Source organism: Neolamprologus multifasciatus, chromosome 23, assembly GCF_963576455.1.
Source record: "Neolamprologus multifasciatus chromosome 23, fNeoMul1.2, whole genome shotgun sequence".
Taxonomy (NCBI): Eukaryota; Metazoa; Chordata; class Actinopteri; order Cichliformes; family Cichlidae; genus Neolamprologus; species Neolamprologus multifasciatus.
The window spans coordinates 827,825-847,976 of record NC_140460.1 but is presented as its reverse complement, the minus strand read 5'-3'; the positions used below and the strand labels follow the sequence as shown (position 1 = coordinate 847,976).

The 20,152-nt window shown below is 43.4% G+C and overlaps 3 protein-coding genes across 3 annotated transcripts; 1 reads left to right on the top strand and 2 right to left on the bottom strand.

Moving 5' to 3' along the window:
* The first annotated feature begins 2,868 nt into the window (after positions 1–2,868).
* Positions 2,869–6,098, top strand: timm13 (translocase of inner mitochondrial membrane 13 homolog (yeast)). The gene is made up of 3 exons (XM_085152911.1): positions 2,869–3,137; positions 3,512–3,580; positions 5,068–6,098. The coding sequence occupies exons 1-3, from the start codon at positions 3,018–3,020 to the stop codon at positions 5,164–5,166; spliced, it is 288 nt and encodes a 95-aa protein (XP_085009037.1). The 5' UTR covers positions 2,869–3,017; the 3' UTR covers positions 5,167–6,098.
* tmprss9 (transmembrane serine protease 9) lies at positions 5,541–18,168 on the bottom strand. The gene is made up of 16 exons (XM_085152901.1): positions 16,052–18,168; positions 14,453–14,662; positions 14,207–14,334; positions 14,063–14,130; positions 13,186–13,361; positions 13,044–13,088; positions 12,372–12,485; positions 12,053–12,218; positions 10,709–10,983; positions 10,417–10,559; positions 9,528–9,801; positions 9,328–9,441; positions 9,082–9,250; positions 8,737–9,002; positions 7,251–7,387; positions 5,541–6,646 (listed from the first exon to the last, which is right to left on the bottom strand). Exons 2-16 carry the CDS (start codon positions 14,592–14,594, stop codon positions 6,485–6,487), a joined length of 2,379 nt encoding a protein of 792 aa, XP_085009027.1. The 5' UTR covers positions 14,595–14,662; positions 16,052–18,168; the 3' UTR covers positions 5,541–6,484.
* Positions 18,169–18,276: 108 nt separating this feature from the next.
* On the bottom strand, positions 18,277–20,068 carry lsm7 (LSM7 homolog, U6 small nuclear RNA and mRNA degradation associated). The gene is made up of 4 exons (XM_085152910.1): positions 19,962–20,068; positions 19,630–19,720; positions 19,447–19,518; positions 18,277–18,739 (listed from the first exon to the last, which is right to left on the bottom strand). Exons 1-4 carry the CDS (start codon positions 19,965–19,967, stop codon positions 18,597–18,599), a joined length of 312 nt encoding a protein of 103 aa, XP_085009036.1. The 5' UTR covers positions 19,968–20,068; the 3' UTR covers positions 18,277–18,596.
* Positions 20,069–20,152: the final 84 nt, after the last annotated feature.

The window sequence follows — 20,152 nt, the reverse complement described above, 5'->3', positions numbered from 1 at the left end:
TTAATGATTAGAGTAAGAAAACTGCATACTGAAGTTCTTAAAGGATTTTCGCAATTCATACAAGACGGGCAATCAGTAAAATATCTGGAGCAACAGTCTTAGTGATCATATGATTGCAGGTTGAGGGCTGTGAGATTGTTTCTTCAGCTAAATTCTTGGCATTTTCTGCAGGAATTAAGCACTCGTGAGGTTTGCAACAATTCATAAAGAATGCGCCTCGGATCCAAGCAGCCTCTCAGGACGAGAAGCAGGTCATTGAGTCGTCTAAGTCTAAGCTTGTACTTGTTTGCAACTCAAAGTTTTAGAAAAGAGACTAAAGTGAGAAAATGTAACAATTAAGCGTCTGTGCGAGTGCCAGCCTTTGCTGGGACGTGTCCTGACATGTCTACATGTGCGATTGATGATGTGAACAATTTATTCTGTTAAGGTGTGTCAGTTCCAAGGCTCTCACGTTGTTCCAGTGGGTGAATTTAAATGGATTTGAATTTCTGCTAATGTTGTTAGCGATTGTCGTGCTTTGCCAGGCCACAGTGTCTGCTGTGGAAAAGCGTAATAGAAGTCAGCAGAGAAAACCTCACGGATTTAAACAACACTGGTTTGTTTGTGCACCGAGAAGACTGAAGTCCACCAGAGTGGGTGCCACACATCTCGGGTTTCCTCTGCCTCTCTTCCTGTTTTGAACTCCTTCTTAGTGTCGCTCAGCAGCTGCTTTTGAAGATTACAAACTGCTGCTGCTGCTTAGCTTTCAGAGTTTGTGTGGATGAGAGAAGCAGTGTTTTAAGCCGTCTTCCCTTTTATCCACTATTTCCTCTCCTATTATTTGCTTGACAGGGGATTTACATTTGAGTGCATCTCATTTATCAAGTAAGCAAACGTCTCAGACAGCGAAACGTCCTGGAGTAACCTAACATCCTGGTGCAATACCTCAAAGTCTGACAGTCATAAACTGGACTGTCAGACTGTAGCTGCTGCTCATTACTGCTGGAAGAGCCAAATGCTTTTATGCACACAAGTGTGCCTGAAGGAGATTAAGAATTTAAGCAGATTAGATTAATGAACTCATGATTGTAATCTAGGGTTAATTCATTTTGCTGTGCTTTAACCCACTCCTCCCCTCCCCCGGCCCTTTCGACCCCCAGGGCTTGAAGCCTAACCGGCCTGTGGAGTGTGTGTGTGTTGTTGCAAGCTTTGTATGACTGGTCATTAATTACTGTTGGGCAGGCGCAACACTAATCAGAACCCCTACGATTGTTCATCAACACCCCCGACAGTGCAATAAACCACTCAGTGAGCGTCTGTTTAGATGACAGTAACCGCCACTCCATTGTTGCCTACACTGTACCACTTATTTGTTCGCTCAAGGCAGGTGGTCTCCTTAGTGAGGTCATCGAGTCTGAAACATAAAGCTGGGGGTCCTTGGAGAGGCCATCCTTAACCCTGGGCCCCAACGCAAACAGCTCAGAGCTTCTTCTGACTTTCTATTCCTGTAGGCGACTCTGGCTTTTCATTTATTTTAGCCTGCAGTAAATGTTTTGGCTCATGACCCGCTTATCAAGGACAGCTGACATGTTTAGTCCTAACATTTATTTAAAATGATGTTATCTTTAAACAAGTAGATATGACAGAATTGTCCCTCCTTTTAGAGTGACAGCCCATCCATAGATGGAAGAGAAATGCAGTTTAGTGTATCCTGATCAAAGTAACACACAGAGGATCAGGAAAACTTGTGCTCAGACTACAATTTAAAGAGTGACTGCTCCTTTCAAAGGATGTCCGTGTGTAACTATTTTAAATAAATCTCACAATCTAAATTTAAGGGGTGCATTAAATATTTTTTATTATTATTTTTAGTTAATAATAAAATAAATAAAAATTATGACTTATGGATGGAAAATAAATGAATACAAAATTAATTTCAGTAGAGGAAATCAGCCTCGTTACAGATTAAAGTCTTATCATGTTCAGTGACAGGAAAGTTGACCTCACATGGTGTTGATCTGCACAAAGAACATCTGCTTCATGAGCAGTCACAAACATGTATGGACACATGTAACTGTTTACAGCACACTGTGAAAGAGCCTAACTGAACTTAGTCAAACTCGAGGGAGTATTTAGCGGAGAACAGCTCCACCGTGTGGCAAACAAGAGCACTTTCGTTAAGGTGGATCATGTGCTAATCGTAGGGGTGACCAGATGGCCTTCTTCATGTTGGACTGCACCGCATTTCTTACCCCTCACGCCCCTGTCACGCATATTGAGACAACGTGCCGCACTTTGACCGGCTCTGCGGGATGTGTTAAAGTCTGGATTTTTATGCCCAACACTCTGAAACCAATAGGGGGGAAAAGTCACATAAACGTTACACGCTTTGCAGATTTTGAATCAAATTATCCAACAGAAAATTTAGCCACGTTTTTTTTTCCTCTGGATAATTTATTAGTTTCACACAAGGAAAAATGTGGCGTAAAGTGACTCCACGTGTCTCTTAATTGGCTAGAAAAATGCTGACGTTGGTTCAGTAAATATTGCATAGATGATGAAATCTAATGATGATTAACAGACAGGAGAAATAACAGGACTATGTAAAAACTATTGCATAAAGTTCAGATCCGTTTCATCCTTATTTTATTTACTTAGCAAGAGAGTTGCTTTTAAATACCATTTATTTAGCCTTTACATGCTGAATGCAAACCCGCACAGTACCTCCCTGTATTGCCAACATGTCGCACATGGTCCCACAAAAACGCCGTTTTTAAATCTTCAAATGTAAATATACATAGTAGTACTACACCTGATCTGTAGGAGAAATGCTACTTGTAACAGTACAGCCTATGTTGGGAAAAGAAACTACATTTCCCATGAAACCGAGTGGCTTACACGGAAATGACGCAACAGGCACCGCTTCTGTCAAGGGCATCGGAAACTAACGCCGGCTAAGGCTAGCAGCGGCTGTTTGCACGTGTATTGGAAGAAGCTTCGCTTCAAAGGTGAGTTTGAAGAACACGACTGAGGCGGAAATGGACGGCTTCGGTTCCGACTTCTCAGCAGGAGGGTCCGGCGGGAAAATGGACACCGGTACCATCATGGAGCAGGTCAAGGTCCAGATCGCGGTGGCTAACGCTCAGGAGCTGCTGCAGGTAAATCAATGAACACGGCTGCTAAGCTAGCAAGCGCACATTGAGGTTCAAAGAAGTGCTGAGTGCTTTTATCCTTACGGGTCAGAGCTACACAGCTTTACAGTAGCTTTGTTTTTCGTTCTCTGTGTAAGACTGTTTTATTTTTTAGCCCGCAATAACTTCCATAAGGTTGATGGATCCTGCCAGCATGTAAATACATGGCTCATAGAAACACACGAGCCAGCACTGAAATGCTGCCGACACAAAAAGATCCTTTTCAGCCAGACCAACGTTGGAGGGTCTTTTAATGCATATCTGTTTTTTTAAAAGTCATGCAAATATTCTGCGCTGCTGTCAGAGTAGTAAATGCTAATAAAACATTGTTTATATTTCAGAGAATGACCGATAAATGCTTCAAGAAGTGCATAGGCAAGCCGGGAAGCACACTGGACAACTCTGAGCAGGTAGGCACTGGCTGAGTCGCTTCAGTGATGCCCTGCTGCCCAGAGCAAAGAAGTGATCACGTTTTAAGAAAACAGGAGGGCATAACGGAAGTGCTGCAGGGCGCTAAGGCTTACCTGACAGGTGCTTTTGAGTGGGGCAAGCGCAAAAACATAAGGTGCTGCTGAGGTACTCCATCATCTTGTAGAATAATATATCAGGGTTATCGTAGGATAAGATGGACCAACATGCATCACCTCCTGAGTCTTCATCAGTGTGTCGGTTAGAGTTGATCTGCGTTGGTCTATCTCTCCCTGCAGAAATGCTCCTAGCATATGTATATATTAGGGGTGCAACGATACACAAAATTCATGGTTCAATACTTTGGTGTCACAGTTTGATATTTTTTCGATACAAAAAATGTTCATGCTTTTTTATTTTTTGTTATTTATTAAAATTATAAATATATATTTTAACTCAAAAGTACAGTTTTTAAATTTAATGTTGCTGAAACAACAAAGTAATAAAATAATAAATCTATCTGATGGAGAAATCCCTCATCTTTGGAAAAGAGAGTTTGTTACAGAGAAATGTCTCTTTCCAAAATAAAAGCTCTACTATACGCTTCTTCTGGGCTATATTCTCAGCAGCATATTAAACATATCAGGTCCCCATAAGGAGAATCATGTGCTAACGGCTGTCTAAATGACTCGGGTAAAGTTTGTAGCATGCGTGCTTGTTGTTTTTGTCTGCTTCCACTTGTCTTTGCACGAGGATGATGTCGGAGTAAATGTGCAGTCATATTCGTTGTGTTCCCACTAGTGCTGTCAGCGTTAATCTGAAATGACGTTAACGCCACAACACGGCAAATCTCCGTTAACGAGCTACCGCGGATCGCCCCGTGCGTGGGGCTGGACGGCCAACACGTTAACGAGCTAACTGCGCTAACACACTAGTTCCCACCAATGTAATTGAGCATTGCTGGCACATCCAACATACTGTTTTACTTTAGTCCATGACGCGCTTACCTTCAGGGTCATACGTCACATGAAAACTAAAATAGTTCCAAACGTCAGATCTGAATGAGGGTGGGGGAGGTTCAATTTGCCATGTTGCAACGAGAGCTTAGCTTCTGTCTTGCTAGCTTGTGCTGCGCTCAGTGGATCTGCGCTCGACTGTGCAGCCTAGGCGGAGTAGTCGAGCGCAGATCCACTGAGCGCTCAACACAGACAGCATCGTCAGAAGAAAAGTTGATAAAATAAATTTAAAAAAATTTAAAATTTTGTATTGTTCGATACATATGCGAACCGAAAGCACTGTATGAACGGTTCAATATCGATACGAGTATCGTTGCACCCCTAATAAATATATATATATATATATATATATATATATATATATATATATAACACACATTTTTTGGTATTAATCACAGTTTTAAATCGGTTAAACTCTTTGTAGACCACGAGTGGTTTATTTCTCTGGACTTTCTTTGCTTTGTCTCTAACAGAAGTGTATCGCCATGTGTATGGACCGGTATATGGACGCCTGGAACACCGTGTCCCGAACATACAACTCCAGACTGCAGCGAGAAAGAGCTCGCATGTGAACTCCTCTCTTCATCTTTCCCTTCTTCAGGCTGCTGCACACAGCGAGGGCCGATGCAGTGCTCTGCAGGAGGGCCCGCGCTGTGCACGACTTTGCCACGCAGCAGCGCAACATCTGTCACAGTACCTCTGACAGGCAGAGCACAGCCTGTGGACTTCAGCCATGACGGTGTCTCTGCGGACAGTTTTTATTTTGCTCTGAGGAACAGTTCACTACCAATGTTAAATCGATTGTGTGTTTTACGTTAGAAATCTAATAAGTCATCTTCTGCGGGTTCTTGCCGTACTGATTGGAAACACTAAATTACCTGCTCAGGTGTGAATGTGTTTTAAGTGTTTGCTGATGCTTTGGCAGGAGGCGGAGCCTGCTGCGCTGCTAAAAGGACTCCAGGTGCAGTTTGGCTCAATAGGCCCACCTTACTTACTGTGACTCGTCTCCCTGCCCATCGAATGCTTCTGCCTGTAATACCAATAACAGTAAACTTCTCCCAGTCACTGCAGACTCTCCTTTAAACACTGTTTCACATTCTTTGCCGGGTGATTAAATATTTCCTGGAGCCTTAAAGAAAAAAGTGCTTAAAAATCATCAGGAAGAATGGAGAAGCGTTTTGGTGTTTTCACCAGCATGAATTTGACATTTAAAGCCTCCAAACAGACCTATATCAAAGTACACCTGGAGAACAACACTGTTTTGTCTGACATGTTTTCTGGTTGTCACTCTATCTGCTGCCCTCCACAGTAGTGGGTTTGTTCCAGCGGGGTCTCCCTCGCCCTGACGGGGTACTGCACCTTTCTCAGCTTCGTGTGTGTGTGGTTTGTTAGATGTTTGGGAACCTCCTGAGTTTGTGTGAGGAGCCAGAAAAGCTGTGAACATCATTTGCAATCAGTGATTTTTTTTTTCCCCCAAGAAAAATTAATAAATTAATCAATCAGGTGTTCTCTCGTTTCTGATCAAAAACATCCACCAACAGAACGACACCCAGTCCCACGTCACTGACTTTGTACAGAGCAGACTTTCCCCACAAATCCACGTTGCAGTAAAAGATCACAACACCATTACATTTACCCATAAATGAATCCCATATTCATACACAAAGCCACATGCAGTGTGTTTATCATCCATGACAATAAATAACGAATAAATACTCCAAATGAACGTTTAAGCCACAGCTCAGGATTGTTTCCTCAGTTCAGGTAAAGCACAGCACTACCGCCAGCACCCGTGACCGGAGGGTCACAAAGGTCAGGGCTGTGTACACTGAGTGTTTGTGTGTGGCTGTTTAGCATGACCTCAGTTCTCTGCAGACAGTTCTTCCTTCATCAGAAGGGAAGGTATGTGGATATCCAGCTCCTGATAGACGTCACACGAGTGTAAACTCCCGGGAAACCGACTCGGCCGCATCCGTGTCCCCAGCTGGTTACTCCAGCGATAAACCACTGACCGGAGGGCTGACGACACGTCAGCGGCCCTCCAGAGTCTCCCTGCAATATCAAAAAACATCAAGTTTCATTTGGAATTTAAATAACTTTAAATTCTATATAAATGTGCTCTATAAATAAAGTGTTGATTAATTCATTTATAAGAGCAGAATAGCCGACTGAAGATGAGTATGGCAGCAGGGGAGTAAATGTCAGTCAGTCTGCGGCTGAGCCAGGAGCTCTGACCGAAACAGGAATGCGTGAGGCTTTCGTTACATAAGACGATTATGGGGAGGGTGCAGTGGGGTGGCCTGCCTTTGCTGAGGAAGAAAGCCTACATTTTCTATCAGGTCAGCGTTTGTGAGGCGGTCACATTTTCTAGATTTATTCTTTTTGGAGATTTTTCTCTTACATCTGATTCTTGTTTTTAAACCTTAATTTATTCGTCAGCCTTTTTCCAAAGGTGAACCAGAGAAGCCTGTAGGGGGGGAGATCAAGGTTGACTTTGCTCTGGCCTGGTTAACCATTCACTGTAAAGACACCACAGTCATACTTCCTCCAGCCTCCGAGCACTACATGCAGTGCACCAGCCTGATGTTAAAAGTCTCCAGGTTAGGAACTTTTTAACGATTGTGAAACAGGAAGTGCAGAAGTCTGAACATCTTACCAAGCAGGTGTCCCGACCTCCCGCCATGAATCCCGCACACATCATGTTTGAAGTCAGAACGCTACCGTATGATTGCTGACAGTCCGTCTGGTCAATGATGTTCACAGCAGCTTTCTGTAGCAGGTTGGTCAATGAACCTGAGGAAAGAGCATTACACACAGAACAGGTGTGATCGCAACACCTGAGTACCAGTTTTTTTGTTGCTGTGGAGACAGCTGTGGGCTGCCACGATTAGTCACGATTACGTCGACTATCAAAATCGTCGACGACTGATTTAATAGTCGACGCGTCGTTTGAAGCTTTGTAAGATCCCAAAAGACGCAGGAATAAGTAGTAGGATTTAAGAGTGTAATAACGGACTGAAACAGAAGATGGCAGCACTGCATGTACAAGGATGCCAGCTGCCGTTTTACCCCGAAGAAGAAGAAGAAGAAGCTGTGTCCCAGAATTCATAGCGCAGCCCAGCTCAGTTTCCAACAATGGCGGCAGCTAGTTAGTTTTAATATTACTCTTATTATTCTTTCTGGGTCACAAAATAAACGTTTAACATATTTTCAGGCGAGAATGTAGCTGTGTAAACCTCAAATATCTGCTCAGTTTATCAAGACACCACATATTTTCAAAAGCGCTCCGACGTTTTCGGAGACGTCTGTTAGCCACTAGCTCGATAGCTAGCCGGGGGCTAGGCTAACTAGAGCCGTGAGAACACCGGACTCCCAGCAAATCGTTTTCAAACTCCCCGCGGACTTTCGCTACTCAGGTTAAACATATATTAGTCACTTAGATAACTTAAAAATGTTATTGTTTGGCTTTTATTTTAGTATTTTATTTGTTCCTGAGTAAATCGGTTTGGCTGAGATTAAAGTTATAGTTTTTACACAGCTGAATAAACATCAAGCAGACAGCTGATTATCAGAAGTGTGAGATGCTCGAGAATTTACTCCGGTGTCCTGTTATATTTTAGATAGCAAGGAGTTTATTAAACTCCACCGAAACAATCTGCAAATTTCATTAAAAATTTAATAAACTATCATCTTGTCTTTATTTTTAGTTAGCACATAGCTTAAACACTTAAAGCTGTAAGCTAATGATAGTTATATAAGAGCAGATGCTGCTGGTGCAATAAGCTGTACGTTTTACGTCCAATGGATGATGATCTGATTAGTCGACTAATGGCAAAAATAATCGGTGACTAGTCGACTATCGTTTGTGGCAGCCCTAGTGGAGACCGATAAACAAAATTCCATTCAGAGGCAGATAAGTCAGAAGCTAAGCTGATAAAGGCTGCAGTCATATCACATTCACTCGTGAGAGGCCGAACAGGCCACGGATCACGGAGCTATTCCTGCTTTTCTACCTCTGAAGGCTGAGTTACGTCAATAGCGTGAAAATGATCTCACCTCTCTGCTCCCCTGCCTTCATTTCTTAGTAAAGACATTTCATTTTTTTCCTGCAGGACGTTTAGTTTTGTGGGTTCACCTCTCACCTCCCTCTCTCATGGATCCCCACCCTGTGATGTAGCACTCTGCGTTCTTTAAGAAGCGGTGTACTGGTGATGGAAGACAGACAGACTGGATGGTGTAAGACATCGGGGCTGGGACGGCCAGCTCCAGCAAAGCCACATCATGGTCCATGTTGGTGCCATTAAAGGCCGGGTGGATGATTACCCTCTGGATGGGAATGACCAGGGCTCCTACCCCCGATCGCAGCACAGATCCCAGGCTCACGGCCCAGTTATTGGGAGCAGAGTCACTTTAGATGTAAGTTATTAATATTAGAATCATTCCTGAGCTTTCAGTGAAACGAGTTGTGATATAAACGTATGAAATACCTTTTGAAGCAGTGTGCTGCAGTCAGTAACCACCTATTGTGAATGAGCGTGGCACCGCATCTGTGAAGCCTCTGGTACTGAAGACTCCCGATCCAAGGCCACTCTCCCCTCCGAGCTGTGACTCCACCCACGATCCTATGGGAGCCCAGTGCAGGGCGCACGCCGCAGTCTTAAAAAACAAAACGCAGTTAAGAAGAATGACCCTTAAGTTCCTCGTGCTCCGTCCTTCGTGCATTTTAAGTTTACCACAGTTTCTTTCATCAGCCCCATTGGGACAGTCTGCGGCTCTGTCACACTCCGGGTTGACCTTGCTGATGCAGGAAGTGGAGCTGCACTCGAAGTTTCCACTGCAATTCAAGGCTGGAAAAAACACGGAGAGATTAAATAAATGAATCTCAGTAACCGATGAAGCTCTTAAGATTAAGGAGCTCTCCGGCTGACATTACCAGACAGTGGTAGCCCTGCTGCAGACGATACGTTGTCAGCTGAGGTCCCGAGTGCTGGTGGGGTATTAAACTCTGTCACTGTGGGAACATGCTGGCCATAACCATGAACCGAGGTGGGATCAGTCTGGCTTAGAATCCAGTTACGGAGCCTGGTAACACGGGAATAAACCCCAGGTCTGTTGACCTGAGCGCAGCCCACACCCCAGCTCACTATCCCGGCCAGGAAGAATCTTCCCGGGGCCCCCTCGCACACCAGAGGTCCTCCAGAGTCCCCCTGCACACGACACACATGAGCTGACAGATACTCTGAAAAGTCATTTTTGGTGACTTTCAACTATTCAGCGTCAGGTGATCCGTCCTGGTTGGTCAGGATTAGCATCATCAGGCTAATCACCACGATTTTAAGCATCAGCTCTGAACCTTGAACGTCACTGAGCTGCTGGGAGACATGTCTCAGAGCATGTTGTCTTTATTAGGGAGACAACACGACAGAAGGGGCACGACATGTACAACTGTCAAATATCAGCTGCTGTAATTCAGTTGTTGCTTTAAATGTTGAAACAATTATGTAATAAGTGCAATAAGTTCATATTTTGTCTAAAAAATAACATTTTACGTACAGAGATATAAATCTTTCCAAAACGTGTTGGATAATTTATGCAACATCAGATATTTTGAAGTGGATTTCTGTCAGACTGAGCCTCTCACGGTATCATTAACAGCACACGGTGATGCTGAGACGAACAGATGGCTCATAGTCTCAGATTTTAAGGTGAGAACGGTGTGAATACTTTTAGCGATCCTCAGACCTTCACAGGTCAGAGGTCATAGGTATAGACATGCCCCCTTTCTCATCCTGTTACAGCCACTGCATGTTTTCACCACTGACCTGACACGAGTCCACCTTGCCCTGCAGGAATCCAGCACACATCATGTTTGGAGTGATCGCTCCTCTGTACACAGATGACTTATTGCACATCTTGGAGTCGATGACTTTGACCACAGCTTTCTGCAGCGTGGAGGGCAGCGTGACTGCAGAAGAACACACGACACACTGATTACTCCCACTTGTCATATTTCACCTTAAAGGACAAGACGACAGCTTTCAAGAACAAGTTTTTAGCGTTTTCTTTTCTAAATGACTCGTCTGTTGTGTTTTGTGTGCATTCCTGCAGACTCACAGCTGAACTGGTGTACGGCACCCCAACCGGACACGATGCAGCTCTGACCAGGTGCAAAAACATGAGATGGGGAGGGTATGCAGACAGGCTGCACGTAAGAGCTGAACGCCAGAGGCGTCTCCAGCTCCAGCACAGTTACATCATTGTCCGTGGTCATGGGGTTGTAGTCTGGAGACACAGTTATGGACTTGATGTCAGTCGTTCTGGACTCTGGCTCCTCACCGCTCACCAGCATCGCCCCCACCATGGCGGTCCATTCTTTGGGGTTATTGACCCTAAAACCAGAAGAGGCAATCATAAATGGTGGTGTATATTCATGAAATGGGATTGTTGTTTCTTCAGGACTTTTCTTCAAAAGCCAGAACAGAATATTTGATCAAAAACAGAAAAAACTGAAAATCATTTCCAGGCTCGTGTGCAGACGTGTCCTAATACTGATTTACTGCACGACAGCACACGAGGAAACTGTTTTATGTAACTGTTTGCAAAGTGGTGAAAGAAGCATCACAGACGTGTTTAAGTAATAGTGGGAAAGTAAAAGTACCCAGAATCATATACATCATAATTAATGATGAAGTAATATGCAAATTAATTTAGTGGTGCACTGGTAGATAACTTTATTACTTGTGTACTGCTGGGTATCTTTATCAGTCTTGCCCCGCCTTACCTCTCTGAGCTTCGTCATCCCCACACAGCTGCTCGAGGGGGCGGGGCCTTTTCTATCTTTGCTCCTACATTGTGAAATAACCGAGGGGGCGGGGCCTTTGAGCTTGCAGTTAGAGAGGCTCCTTCACTGTCCACTTTCAAAACATGTCTTAAAACCCATTTTTATTCTTTGGCTTTTGACCTCAGTGAGACTTAGTTTCTCTTGTAATTAAATTATTTATTTATTTAATTACTTTATTTTTGCTTTTATTTATATCTTATGTAATTTTATTATTTCGTTCACATGTACAGCACTTTGTGTCAGCTGTGGTTGTTTTAAAGTGTTTTATAAATAAAGGTGATGATGATGATGATGGTGATGATGATGATGTACCAACGAGGCAAATACTAGTAGACGTGTGTTTGAAAAACAATTTATAATTAAAGCTTTAAAATGAATAGCATGAACAACCACGGACAGTATTTACCTCCAAAATAGCGCGGAAACACTACAGTGCTGTATACAGTCAGTCCGTGCTGTGCTTCTGTAAAGCACCTGTAAACTGTGAGCTACATTTCAGCTCTCCATACTCTCAAACAATGGCATTGAGCATGTGAAGGTTGAAGCTTAATGATTGTCTTGATCAGCATCCAAAAATGTCAAACGACTGTTTTTAAACGGATTTCAATCAGAGCTACCTCTCAAAGCAGTGAGCTGCACTGACGAGCCAGCGTTCGTTGACGATGGTGGCTCCGCAGATGTGCCGCCCGTTGAACCTCAGGCTGACCTGCCACGGCAGCTCCCCTCGCCGCGCGTCCTCACCGCCCACCACCCGACTCCCCATGGCAGGACGCGTCCCGCAGGCTGTGGGTTGGGTGAAGAAAAACCAGTGTAAGTGATTAAAAGCAGATATGTCCCAGTACATTCTGCTCAGGTCTGTGGTAACGATGCACACTCGTTAATAACAGAAGGAATAACGGAGCTACTGTGATGTCTGCTGTAGTTTGAGTCATTCACCACAGCGAGCTTCATCAGATCCATCCGCGCAGTCTGGGACGAAGTCGCACTCTGGGTTTACTTTAGTGACACATTCTCCGCTGTCACAGGTGAAGGTGTTGTCAGGACAGCTGGCTGCAGAGCCGAAAATACTTTCAATATGCATGAAATAAATGAATAAATAACAACAACAATACATAGTAGAGTTTTTGCAAAACTGGTGACTTATTAAAGTTACAATTCTTACTTCTAAAGATAAATTTGCACATTGAAAACCTGCTGGATGAGCTGAAAAATGGACTGTTTCAGAACACAAAGGCCGATTTTTGGCTCCTGAAAAGCTGAGACTTTGTTGAACACGATGCTCGATTTAACAGGATAATGAATGAATGGATGTTTCCAGATGGAAGTGACATCATTAGGTGAACATTTGAGTTTAGCTTGGCTAATAATAAAAGAAATGAAAATACTTTTTTGAGGTTATGGAAGTCAGATAAAGAGTTTGATGTTTCTTATACAAATAAAGATGTAAATGATAAACTACATTTCCCTGCTATAAATTTATAAAGTGTTCAAATACATTTTTACAGTTTTCACTGTAAATTTCATTTACAGTAACTTTACTTTCCTGTAAGTACTTTTAGTCATTTTTACATTACTGTTAAATTTGCAGCTCAAATGTGTGTAACTTACCTATCATACTGTCTCCAATAGCATAAAACGACTTCCCACTGGCTCCTACAAAGAAGGAGGAATGACAGGTTACGATCTCCGTCACTCCTAATAAACGTAAAGACTCTGGTGACACACAGACGCCTGGTGACAGCTTTACTACCCAGCAGGATGACAGCGTCGATCTGTCCAAACTCAGGCACCTCCAGCGGTTTCCCGTGCATCGATGAGCTGAGTCCTGCACTCAGCAAGTCCTGAACAAAGTTTTCTGAATACTGCTGGATCTTGGACACCCTGAAGACGAGTCGGAGCGTCGCCATCACATCTCCATTAATGTTACTAGGAAGTAGGGGTGGGGAAAAAATTGATACTGTGTAGCATGGTGATATTTTGTTTGCTAATAATGTATGGATACAGGGACAGCAGAAATCGATACTTTGTTACAAAAAGGTTTTTGTGCTCTGACTTCAGAGCATGTTGATCCTTTTTCTGAGCAAGAATCCTGACATTCCTTCACTGTCCAAATGTGTTTAATAAACATGACAGTTTACTTATTTTAATTTAAGACATGTTTTATTTTAATCAAGTTTAAAACTTTTTTATTTAATGTAAAATTATATTTGGTTTTAATTTACTTTCAAATTCTTCAGTTGCTGAAGGGGCTGCATAGTTTTCATAAACTGCATAGTTCAGAATAGCTATAATTGTACCAGATGGTTGATTCAGTTAAGTTGGACTAGACTGTAATACAAACCGTTCAGTTTGTCAACAATCAAACTGAAATGAGAGAAAGACTGAGTGTGAGACTTTGATATTAGAGAAAATGATGATTGATAAAGTTTACCTTTATGTACAGAATCTGAATATCGCAAAGTATTTTTTTAAAATTTCAATAATATCATATCGTGCGTTAAGTATTGTGATAATATCGTATCGTGGGATGTATGGTGATTCCCACCTCTACTAGGAAGGCGAGAAGAAAACTGGCAATGTTGCATCTTACATCCTGTTTGTGTCTTGAATAAATGACTCAGTCTTACCCATAGGCAACAATGCTGCAATCAACAAAGTGACGTGTTGTGGATGAGGCGGTGAAGACGTTTTTAATCTGAAAGGTGAGAATCAGTAACAGTTGAACACCTTTAAAATGAAGACTTGCGCTGTCATTGTGAATCAGCACTAACCCTGGACTTTAACACTGAGGACAGCACTATGGAGAAACCAGAGCTCTTATCCTGCAGCGCAGCATCGTACTTCAGACCTCTGAGCTCCACTGTCTCCATGAAATGATGCTGCTCCTGCACAAGGTACGCTGCAGGTAACGCAGGAGGAAGTTATCAGTAAGTGAAATCTTTAAACGGTTCATGCTGGTTTAAAAACCCCGAAATGAGTCACAACACATGACACCCAACATTCGTGTGCAGGCTCACCTATAACCAGGCCGACAAAGATGCCAATGATAAGGAAGAAGAGGAGGAAGAGTATGAGGCCGCTCCTGTAGCAGACAGAGCTGGAGGGAGCGGGAGGCGAAGATGACCACGGCCCTCGGCCTTCATCCTTCTGCGCTTCCATGTTGGATTCACCGCCGTCACAGCCCACCGACGGTCTCCATAACGCCTCACAGACAAAACGATTCAAGCCTGCGTGAAATAAATGCGCTGCGTGTCATTGGAGTTAGTGTGACATGAGACTGGACACATGATTTCAAACAGACACTTTTACGCACGCGCGCACACACACACACACACACACACACACACACACACACACAGTTACATTCAGTGTTGGGAAGGTTACTTTTAAAATGTATTCCATTACAGATTACAGATTACATGCCCCAAAATGTATTCTGTAACGTATTCCGTTACGTTACTCAATGAGAGTAATGTATTCTGAATTCTTTGGATTACTTAATATATTATCATGCTGTTTACAACTACATGAATGTACTATTGCTGTGATTTATTACTGTTACTGAAGGTCCGCGGCTCCGAACCGTAGTAAAGGGACCTCTGGCTAATACGGTGGGTTCTGTGTCGGCTCGTAGCTGAAAACTAGCTTTACTTTGTTGTCTGGGTCAACTTTGCTAGCAGAGACAGAGAGAGGCGTTGAAAGGCTGCTCCAACAGAACTTATTGTTTCAGAGGAAAACACGAACACGGTGTACAGTCGAGTCTTAACAGCTTACTTACAACTGGGCTCGTCAGGCTCTCTTCTTGGCTGCAGTGGTTATTATTATATTTACATGCTTCCAGCTCCCGTTTCTGCTCGATGACAGCTCGTACTTTTCCTTTTTCTCCCTCCCTCGCTCACAGACACATAACGTGTATGGCAGTCCATTCTCCCCGCAGCACGGACTACACTGCCCATGATGCTACATTCTTTAGAGCTATACCTGTAGCATTCTGCCTGTTAGCTTAGCACAACAACAACAAAAAGGCCTCTCTCACCCAGGAAACACGCAGAGAGAGAGCATCACCCTGTAACCATGGCAACCGTAACGCCGCCTGGAACAACAGAACGTAGCTGTCAAACAAAACCCAAACAGTCCTGACCCGCCACAATATGAAACAGGGAAGTACCGCCGTGTAATCCATTTATTTCAACAAAGTAACTGTATTCTAAATACCACCTTTTTAAACGGTAACTGTAACGGAATACAGTTACTCATATTTTGTGTTTTAAATACGTAACGGCGGTACATGTATTCCGTTACTCCCCAACGCTGGTTACATTTAAAGATACTTTTAGTTCTCAAAAACTGTCAGTAAAGAAATAATGATCATAACTACTCAAACTATTCAAAAGTACAAAAAAAGTTACCGCCTGGCGGCGCAGCCTGAGGAGTGCGTAAAATAAGCCACGGAGGCCATGTCGCTATCACAGATCAGATGTGGGGAAAGGTCACAGTAAAGACAAGAAAACGTCCGTAAATCTTTGCAGATAAACTCCACACAGCGTCTCCGGCACGTCTCACACAGCGGAGCTTTAAACAATGCAGGCTTTATGTTCTGAGGTAGACTCACTCACCTCTTCATCTGTTGCTCTCAGCACTGACATTTACAACATCCCGAAGTTCCAGCAGGAGCAGAGACTGAAGACCGGGCGAGGACACCAAGAGGTCCGCTATTTGTTCCTTTGGCCAGGAGGCGTGCCTTCCCCGTCCCGCAGGTAACCCACCTTTCTCTGTTTGCCTTTAAAAGTCGGTAAGTCTTCACAAATCTCTGGCAGAGCCTCCTTCCATCCTTGTTGATCCCTTTGGTTACACCCCGGTGTGCACAGGTGTTTCTGCTCTTACCTCATAGCTGACCTGCAGTCCACAGTCTCCGGGTAAATATCAAACACGCATCCTTCAGGGCAGCAAGTTGGAACAAAGCAGAGATAAAAACGCTCCAGAGCGGCTCCGGCGCTGCTCGTCAGTGCTCCACTGACACAGTGACTGAGCAACAGGAGGAGGAGGGGCCGAGCCTCCTTTAACTCGCCTTTTTGTTCCTGGCTGCGAGTTCTGCACTTACAACAAGCTGGCAAACCATTAAGGCCCCAGCGCGTCCAGTCTGACACTTTACTGACCTCTTGCATCGAGGTTAATGGTGCACAAGTTCAAAGTGTATTTAAGGCTTTATTCATAGTTTCCATAACTGAAAACACAGTTTAACTACTCTGTAATTATTCGAACAGGAACAGTTGTCCCTCATTTCAAAGCACTTGGGTCAAAAGCTCGAGGTGCAAACTGGGATTATTCCCCCGCCCTGCTAAAGCACTTCCCAGACTTGTTGGTGTGTTTACAGGCTTGAAGTTGATCTTCTCACACTCAGACACTCCCAGTATTCCTTTCAAAACTTTAAGTTCATGACCGACATCATCACACTGTTAACACGGATCACTGAACATGACCAGGTGATTCTGTCAGGTGTTTAAGTACAACGACCGCTCGCTGTGAAGTCAGGGGGATGAGACAGTATTTTTGTGATTTCATGGTGCTCCAGATGTTTGCAGCTGGTGAAACTGGACTGCACATGGATCAGCACACTGTGTACTATGATGCCATGCTGCTGTAATAGATTCATGTTTCAGCATCGTATTGCTGAAATATGCAAAGCCTTGCCTGAAAAAGACACCAGTGGGTGGGAGCATGTGTTGGTCTAAAACCTGTAAAAACCTTTCAGCATAAAGTCCACGTCCACAGACACTGACACCCCCGTGACAGCAGAGATGGAGGCTTTTGAGCTTGGTGCCGACAACAAGCCCGATGGACCCGCTCGTCTTTAGCCCAAGTTTTCAAATAAGAATTTAAATACCATCACACTGAGTTTTCCGCCAGAGAAGGCCGTTTCTGGATCACGTGGCTTTCTCTTCAGGTGATTTCTTGTCTTTAATGTGCATTTGTGGACGACACAGTGAACTCTGTTCAGTGTTTTTGAGACCGTGCGGTGATTTCCACAACAGGTACAAAAAACAACATGTCTGTTTTTAATAAAGTTTTTGATTCTTGGCCTCTTTTGATGACGTCTTGTACTGTAGACATATTCAGTCTTTAAGTTCTAAAATTTTCATCACAATTTCTGCATTTCTGAGAAACTGTCTCTAAGCTGCTTCTTCCACAGTCGACCATGTTGGGCCTCAACTGGCAACAGTTGTTTCTTACAGCTACACACAAACACAACTTCTCCTCTTTCGTAGCCTCCATATCAACGTTTCTGCAACATGTTGCTGCCATCACATCTTAAAATGGCACATTTACTTAGAAAGTTATTATGAATAAAAAACAGATTTATGAAATCATTGCATTGTTTTTGTGCACATTTTAAAGAACGTGTAAACTGTTTTGGAATTGGAGTTGCATTGTTATGCATTTGACGTATTTTTTTTGCTGGCTAAGCTGGACAGCGAGCAGTGGGTCCAAAAGTATGGAGCGAGCCACAGAAGTTGGAGTCTGGATGAAAGGAGAAAAGCGGGAAATCATTTCAATAAAGGAGTTTTTAGGAAGGATAAACACAGTCATGCCTGAGTCTCTGAGTCTTTGCTTGGTTTTACAGGGTGATTAAAAACTGAAAGTGTGAAATGGCAGAGAACCCGTGAAACTCAGTGTACGAGATAAAAATGGAACCACATCTAACTCGCAGCAGCAGCTGAGTCATGCTGCTATTAAACTACAGCGACTAAATCACATTCAAAGTGGTCGTTTTCACAACCTTCGTGTAATTCTGAAGACAAAGATGTGCAGCCAGCAGAGTCGAAACTTCCAAAAGTCGGCATAATTACATTTTCACTTTATTTTCTTATCAAAACAACAAAGAATAGTAAAAAGTTCACTTATTCTGGATAAAAAGAAAATGGTACTGTTTACACATCCCACATTTATGGGCTCTTTACAACACAAATCTTTACAAATTTGCACATCAGACTGAAATAAAAGTGAAGTGCATTCAAACGTCTTTTTGCTGCTTAACTAAATCGGCTTGGCTCCATTAATGATTACCGTTATTGTTAAAACGAAATAAAAACTAAGGAAAAGAAACAACGAAATATTCAAGTGTGTACAAGTACGTGTAAGTTAGCAGGGAGAGCTCGTGCGTTAGCCGTCCTGCTGCTGTATGAATGGGTTCGGTATGGCTTCCATGCCATCCTGAGGACAGATCAGCACTACGGAGGTTCCTCTGCACACCACCAGCCCCAGCTGCCGGGTGTCTTCTGTCAGCTTCAGCTGGTCATCTGGATCTAAACACAGGAGTAGCAGGAGCACACAAGTAAGCCTCACATTATCTACGACAGCAGTCGATGCTGCACGATCAGTTTAAATACAAACACGGCTTTAACAGTAAGCCCCACCAGTGTTCAAGTAATTCCTATGAGCTTCTCAGTTTTTTTTTCAACCCTAACTTCACTGTGGTGTCGCTGAGGTTTATCCTTAATATCTCAGGTGCAGGAGCTCCACCCACCTGCTGGAGAGGAGCTGAGTAGCTATTTCAAACAGTCATGAGGCTCAGTTTAAGTTAAAAAAACCCAAAAACAACAAAACTTTATTTAAACTCAGCTGGGCTCACGCTTACACCCACACGCTGACGTGACTTTAGCACGAAAACTCCTCAGTGTGAGTGAAGGCTACAGCTGTCATAGCTCACACTGAGGCTGCTGGTCGGCCCTGAGCTGAGGATCAAAGCTTGGTGAAACACGCAGCTCCACTCAGTATATTAAATAACATCTAAATACTTTCACCATCACCAGTAGTTATTTTACTGGGTCCTCCTTCAGTAGATGTGATCACAGCAACACTCAGGTTAGTCTGGCACTGCCTCAGTGTTGTAAATGACTCATTTGGGTTCAGGTTAAAGGAAACACTTCAGTGCTGGCGCAGTTTTGTGTCATTCTTTGTTCCTGTAAATCATTTTCTCCTGCATGGTCTTGACTTTAAAGCGCACACTTACCGCGCATATATTCAATAGTGCCGTCCAGCACCAGGTTCAGCAGAGGGTCAAATCCTTTCAGGACACCGCTGGCTGTGGAGGAAACAAATACACGCTGTAAAGTCTCCATTAGCTGGAAATAAGGACAGAAAATCCCGCAGCGCTGCTTAACTGTTAGCTTGTTATCATAGCTAATCCACCTACCTTCTCGTCCTCCTTGAAACTTTACACGAATCGGCTTATCGATGTATTTGGACAAGTCGAAGATGCTCTCCTTTTTCTTTTTGTCTTTATCCTGCGCAGAGAAAACAAAACACGCCGTTTGTGAGTCGCATGTGTGCTAACAGTTGAGCATGAGCCCAGCTAGCTAGGCTAGCCGTGTTAGCTAACGCGGTACAACAAAAACACGTCATATTACTTTGAATGTGCTGATTTACATCCCGGGTTGCGGCTGAAACGCACACTCACGGGCTAACAGCACATCTGACAACGTTAAAGGTGCAAAGGCAGAGAAGTATTTGAATGTACGAACTCACCGCCATGTTAGCTGCGTGACACGGAAGTGAAATTTCGACCTCAAGAATGTTCCACCAATCAAAACACCGAGCGCCTTTACATGACGTCACTGCTTTTTAAAAATGGTTTTATTGACTCTTCGTGATTTGATTTAATGGGGATGGTTTGATAGGGTGAGTTAGTTTTTATATTATAATATTTTATATTATAA